Source organism: Pygocentrus nattereri, chromosome 12, assembly GCF_015220715.1.
Source record: "Pygocentrus nattereri isolate fPygNat1 chromosome 12, fPygNat1.pri, whole genome shotgun sequence".
Taxonomy (NCBI): Eukaryota; Metazoa; Chordata; class Actinopteri; order Characiformes; family Serrasalmidae; genus Pygocentrus; species Pygocentrus nattereri.
In genome coordinates this window covers 15,664,063-15,670,925 of record NC_051222.1, presented here as the reverse complement: position 1 = coordinate 15,670,925, position 6,863 = coordinate 15,664,063, and the positions used below count along the sequence as shown (strand labels likewise).

At 43.7% G+C, this 6,863-nt stretch overlaps 1 protein-coding gene across 1 annotated transcript; it reads right to left on the bottom strand.

Annotated features, from left to right (window-relative positions):
• Positions 1-127: 127 nt before the first annotated feature.
• Positions 128-4,347, bottom strand: atp5pf (ATP synthase peripheral stalk subunit F6). Its single transcript, XM_017701900.2, has 4 exons — positions 4,209-4,347; positions 3,763-3,939; positions 1,389-1,513; positions 128-241 (listed from the first exon to the last, which is right to left on the bottom strand). Exons 2-4 carry the CDS (start codon positions 3,930-3,932, stop codon positions 213-215), a joined length of 324 nt encoding a protein of 107 aa, XP_017557389.1. The 5' UTR covers positions 3,933-3,939; positions 4,209-4,347; the 3' UTR covers positions 128-212.
• Positions 4,348-6,863: the final 2,516 nt, after the last annotated feature.

Genomic DNA, 6,863 nt, shown 5'->3' with positions numbered 1-6,863 from the left:
ATATCTGGTCTAATGCATATTTTAATGGAGTTTGCTTTTTTTTTTTTTTTTTAAACTTGAGACTACACTGAGTTTAACTGTATAGATCAATCACAGACCTGAGCAGCCACAATTATGGACCCAAAAACATTTTTTAAACCAAGGTCATTTATTAAATATTTCATCATTCAGAAGGTGACAAGACATAAATGCAGTTTTGAGTGGAGGATTGCTCACTTAGCCACTTCATCCAGTTTGGGTTCTGTTAAGGGGAAAAGGTGAGCTTTAGAGGACGGACATAAAAACAAGCAGTCAAAAATAAAATTAAGCATGCAGGAAAGTTTAAGCACAGAGTTTAAAGTTAAATCGTTTTAAAAACAATAGTTTTAAAAAGCTAAAACAATGGATAATATTCCACGGTCACAAGCGCACTGCCACTGTTCTCGGATGGCAATTTTAAGCAGCACTTTAGTTTGTAATGAGATGAAGCCATAACACATCCAGCAAAACCCATAAGACACTTTTGGGGGACACATGGTGAAATCTCATTTTTAAACAAAATATTGTACACATCACCTTCATTTCATTTGCTTTGTCGTGATAAATGAAAGCTAAAATCTTAACGGCTGAGATTTCACTCTACGTTACTAGTTTGCCGTCTCAAACTGCCACAACAGTACGTAAAAAAATGGTGCAGCACCATTAGAAGTGCACTCATTAGTATAGTAGCGTAAGAATAAAAGTATGAAGTTTGGAACGCAGTGCTAGATCACCTGGTGAGACGCTTTGGTGTCTCCAAACATTTGCATGCGAAGTTAGCTAACTAGCTACCTATGAGTAAATCCATTGTGTATCTTGCAAGCAATCACTCGTGTTTGGTCTTATGAAGAAATTAAATTGCTGTGTGTTTAGGGCAACTGCATTCTTTCATAATCAAGCACCATCAAGGGATTTGGCCTGGAAAATTGAGGGGAAAAAAAAAAAAAATTTATTCAAAAATGAATGGCTAGAGTTGACCGGATATTATGGAGAACCATGAGGCTGGTTTTCCACGGCACAACAAGCAGCAAAAATGTTAATACACAGGATAATCTCAGACCAAGATTAAAATAATTAAAAGACCCTTCGGCCTCTTAAAGCATTAACGTAATTCCCATGCGATTCAGGGAACTTGTCAGTTTCAGCATTTGAGAAATCAGGTTATAGGTTCTGTAAATGAAGGTTACTGATCCTAGTACTCATCAGAATGTGCGTAATAATGAGTTCAATCAATTACATTACACGGTGGGAACAGCTGCGCTGCACTGACTGATGTCTTTAGGCACCGCCAGGCCAAGGTTTGCTAATTTACATATAAAAATATTAAATTCTTTGGCAACTGTAGAGAGAATTTGACTGGAAACACTGACCTGGGAATTTGAAGTCTGGGAACTTTGCCATGTCACCACCTCCATATAACCTCTGCAGTTTGGCGATCTCTTCCGTCATGTTCTTCTGATAGTTGGGTCCAGCATCTACTACTCCACCAGCACTCCTGTAGAGACAGAGAGATGGGTTATAAGAAAGATGAGGAAGGAAAACATTTTCCAAATAGAACATACTTATATTTAAATAATTTAGTGCAGTAGGTAATATGTTGAAAAAAATAATTTGCCCTAATTTATACTTAGTTTTTGTTAGTACTGTTTAAATGAAGCACCTCAGGTCCTTTTTCTTTGTCTGTCAACATCAAACCTCAAAAAGCTGAATAGTGTGTATTGTGAAAACGTCTTTAAGTATCATGATGCAATACATTTCTGCTCTATCACCCAACTCTACACCCACCTGAACTGCAAAGGTATGAATGAGTCAGGTATGTCAGATTATTAACCATAAAAAGGTGCAGTGCAGGTGGGTCTCCAGAGAATACTGAGCAAAAGAAAGATTTGCCGTCAACCTAGACCCAACATCAACCCTGTCCAATACAAGAACAGGTAGGGGACACTTCAGCTGGAAAGCCCTCATTTTGGTAGGAGTGCACGGATACACATTTCCTAAAAACTGCAACCCCTAGAACTGTGGTGTCGAACTGGGTTGCAACCAAGTTGAACTCAAAAGCCACATCAGAAATCCAGGGGTGCAGCTGAGAAAGGCTGCATTTCCAGGGTGCTACACAAGTGATTTCCTGTTTTGTAGGTTCTTTTGTTTCTGACAATATCTCTAAAGACTGAACTGATATTTTTCAAGATTGTCAGTCACACACAGCACAAAACCATTTGGAAAACAGGCAGGAACAGCTGCAAAATGCCACAGCGCCAGGGTTTAAATGGCATGTAAATTCTAACAATGACTTTACACGCAAGACTGAAACATGACAATCTCATGAAAGCCATAAGGTGTTGGTACAACCTGCATGGGCTTCCAACGGGCACAAGCCCTGTATGCCAGAGCAGTGTTAGAAGAGGTAAAATGCTAACCTCTGTAGCGCTGTGGCCTGGAAGGAACCCAGGTTGATACACCTGCCCAAAAATGAATAAAGCACATCAAGGAAAAAAAACGCCTAGTCACTGAGTGCGGCTGCGAAGGGACATGAAAACATCAGCGTTTCCTATCAACAAGGCTTTAGGCTTTACTGAATGAAACGCTCTCAGATTTTAAGCTTTTTCTGGTCACTTGACTAACTACACAGACTAAACATCTGTAGGCTACTGCTTAAGGCTTTGGTTCTTAAAGGCAACACAGAGTTTGAAATAATCAGCTGCGGCTGGCTTCAGCACTCTCTCTCTCGTGTGGCTAAACATCTGAGTTGTGGTAACCTAGTGCAATAAGCCACATGTAGGGTTTACACTAGAAGCCCTGAGCGGCACCAACTCATAGCTTTGTCATTCCTGCTTTAAGCCTAGAATAATCTCATTAACAAAAATGAGAGGCCCCAGATCAAACCCTGCAGTGAATGTGTGCTTTTACACCTCGTTCAGCTGCTGAAGCGGGTGTGAATGTGTTTATTCAATCAATCAATCAACCTTTATTTTGACTCGGAAGTACATTGAGGGCAACCCTCATTTTCAATGTAGCCGAGCATTTACAAAAACAGGGATTGACATGAAAAAGAAAATAATAACTACATTTAATCATTTTAAATTAAAAGAAAATTTAAAATAACAGTGAATAAAAGATAAAAGTAGATAAAAAAATAGAACTTGAGATTTAAATGATAAGAAATTAAGATCAAAAGTAGATAAGAGATTAGTAAGATAATAATACAACATCACAAATAAAAAAAAAAGTAATGATAAAAAACTATTAAAAATAAAACGAGAGGAAATAAATAAGTAAAAAGAGATAAAGAACTAAGGAGAACTAACACAAAAATAAAAGTTACGAATAAATATGACCAAGTAAAACAGGTGCAGGCTGTCTGAAGGTGGTTTGATATTAAGAGTTTTAGTGTGTCCTGCAGTGAATTCCAGCTCACTGATGCTGGGACTAAAAGCATAATTGATAATTATGTTGATAATTACTGTTATTTGTATTCATCGATGAAGTGATGTATTCTGGCCAATGACCGGAGAGTGTCTTATAAATAAAAATCATCCAATGTGTTTCCCCCACACAGCTAACGCAGTTGGTTTCCTACTCGCCAGCTTCTTGCTCCAACTTTCCCGTTCCACCTTAAGGGGCGCAGCAAATACATGTCACTGCTGCACCATTTAAGGTGGAACGGGAAAATGGGAAAAAGAAGCACCAACTCGAGGTCAGAAAACGCACCTAATGCAATAAAACGCGGTATTTTTTTAGACTGACTTGCTCTTGACGTTGTATTCGCGGATTTTGTCCACGAAGAGTTTCTGGACGGGGTCGAGCTCCTTGGCCCGGTTGAGGAGCACCGCGGAGAGGCCCACGTTCCTCCTCAAAGTCACCCTCACCGCCGAGCCCAGCAGGGAGGACAGCTGGAAGAGCCGCCGGAGCGCCATTCCGTCACTGCGAGGAGAAACACAAACGCTTCGGTTACTGAACAAAACAAAGCCGAGAGGCTGAGCTCGACTCCACACGGGTTTCTGCTCCGCCTCAGACGCTGAGCCGCTGAGCCGCGGACGCCGAGAGCAGCGCTGCGCGGGACCCGCTCGCCGCGGCCTGCCGCCGCTCTCGAGCCTCGGCGCGAGCGCTCAGACCTAAACCGGCAACACAACAGCAAACGCGACTCGCTCCGAGTGGAACCGAAAGCCGAAAAGGAGAAAGTCTTCAGTCACCTTCGACACTGAGCTCCGTCCTCAATCAGCACACACGGGCAATGGCTGCCGCTCAGTGCTCTTCTTCTGCGAGAGTCCTGACCGCTGCGCCACAGCGCCCCCTACTGGCCGACAACCGCAGATACAGGACAACAGGCGCATGCGTAAGCCTGAGCAGCCCCTGACAGAAAAATGACGTTTTGCTGATTTTCTGAGTGAAAATAAAATAAAACATCCTCTACAGAGGACACACCTAAATATGGCGTTCATCTTACAGACGGCCACACCCACTGCTAACAGGAGGACACATAAAGCACAAGCCTTACAGTTTCAATATCCAAACACAGGCAGTAGAATGGGTCGCACTGGTGAGCTCAGTGACCTTAAACGTGGCACTGTCATAGGAGGCCGCCTCTGCCACAAGTCAGTCTGTGACATTACTGTCCTGCTAGATCTGCCCCTGTCAACTGTCAGTGCTACTATTGTGTAATGGAAGCACCTGGGAGCAACAACAGCTTAGCCACAAAGCGGTAGACACAAGTCACTGAAAAGTATGGAGGTAAACGCCTTCGGGTTTGCTCAACAAAACATGCTGGTTTCATTCAAACACTCTGGATTTCACTCAAAACTGGAAAACCTGCGGAATCGTGCTTTTCACCTTCAAAACTACCGCTCTCAGCTCCACGGCGCGCGCTCAACTTTCACAAACTGCTCGCTGTAAAATGAATGTTTGTGTCAAAACTTCAGCCAATCAGAGCTGCCGAGGGGCTGTTCCTGTTAGTGCACCAATCATGGCATCTTTTCTTAAGCGGCTTTATGCCAATTGGCCGGTGTATGAGGAGTGTTGGTAGAGAAGTACAGAGAAGGTCAGAAGGAGCTGCATTGTGTCTTTGTGGATCTAGAGAAGGCATATGATAGGGTGCCAAGAGAGGAACTGTGGTACTGTATGAGGAAGTCAGGTGTAGCTGAAAAGTATGTCAGGGTGGTGCAGGACATGTATGAGGATAGTGAGACAGTGGTGAGGTGTGCAGTTGGAGTGACAAATGGTTTCAAGGTGAAGGTACGGTTACATCAGGGATCAGCTTTGAGCCCCTTCTTGTTTGCAATGGTGATGGAAAGGTTGACAGATGAGGTCAGGCAGGAGGCTCCATGGACCATGATGTTTGCAGATGACATTGTAATCTGTGGTGAGAGTAGAGAGCAGGTGGAAGAGAATCTGGAGAGGTGGAGGTTTGCACTGGAGAGGAGAGGAATGAAGGTCAGTAGAGACAAGATGGAATACGTGTGTGTGTGAATGAGTGGGAGGCAGGTGGAAAGGTGAAGATGCAAGGAGTAGAGGTCGTAAAGGTGGATGACTTCAAATATCTTGGGTCAACCATCCAGAGCAATGGACAGTGTAGAAAAGAGGTGAAGAAGAGGGTGCAGGCAGGATGGAGTGGGTGGAGACGGGTGTCAGGGCTCATGTGTGACAGAAGGATAGCAGCAAGAGTGAAAGGGAAGGTTTACAAGACAGTAGTTCGTCCTGCTATGATGTACGGTTTGGAGACTGTGGCTCTGTCAAAAAGACAGGAGGCTGAGCTGGAGATGGCGGAGATGAAGATGCTGAGATTTTCGTTGGGAGTGACAAGGATGGACAAGATTAGAAATGAGCAGATCAGAGGGACAGTGAAGGTGGAGCAGTTTGGAGATAAAGCCAGCGAGGCCAGGTTGAGATGGTTTGGACATGTGTTGAGGAGGAATAGTGGATATATTGGTCAAAGAATGTTGGAGATGGAGCTGCCGGGCAGAAGGACAAGAGGTAGACCTCAGAGAAGGTTTATGGATGTAGTGAAGGTGGACATGGAGATGGTTGGTGTAAAAGTAGAGGAGGCAGTGGATAGGGCAAGATGGAGGCAGATGATCCGCTGTGGCGACCCCTAAAGGGAGCAGCCGAAAGAAGAAGAAGAAGAAGAAGAAGATGAGGAGTCTGGCCACTCCCTATTCCTCCCGTTATATCACACACAGGACTGCTGAACAGCAGAGGGCGCCCGCGAGTGAGTCCTCAATGAATGGGAGTGAATGGAGCTCAACGGCTAAAAACGAGCAGTTAAAATAGTTTCTAATCACTGGGCCAGAACGTTTCTTTCATTTTAGAAAGAAGGATGTATTTCACTAAACAAACAAAGAAAAGTCACCCATGTATTTCATATTTTCTACAGCAAACGGGTTTTGGGCAGCAGGAGGCGGGCTTTACTGCTAGATCGCGATAATTGATGGGCGAGCGGAGCAGCTCATTGGCTGTTCGCGCTCACTGACGTCATAGACCACTGTAGTCGTGCGTCATTCTGTAATGCCCATATTAGGAAATCCGGGTCTAAGCCCCATTCCTCTATGGCCAGAATGAATATGGTTTTCGAGAAGTTGCCTCCATCACACCCTGTGCTCAATAAAAACGTTCAGAACCCGATACATTTTGTCCTGTATATATTTTTCTCCCGAGCTATAATACTAATATTGCTGCATGCGAGCTAAAGCTACTGCGCATCAATGTGATGTCATTAAGCTACACAAAACTAAGGCGGGCTGAGCCGGTGCTCAGACGGGCTGTGCTATCTTATCGAAACGTTCTATTTTAGTGCATAATTACAGTATTTATACCCGTAAATAAAACCTCTAGGAGGGATATTTTGATAGGCT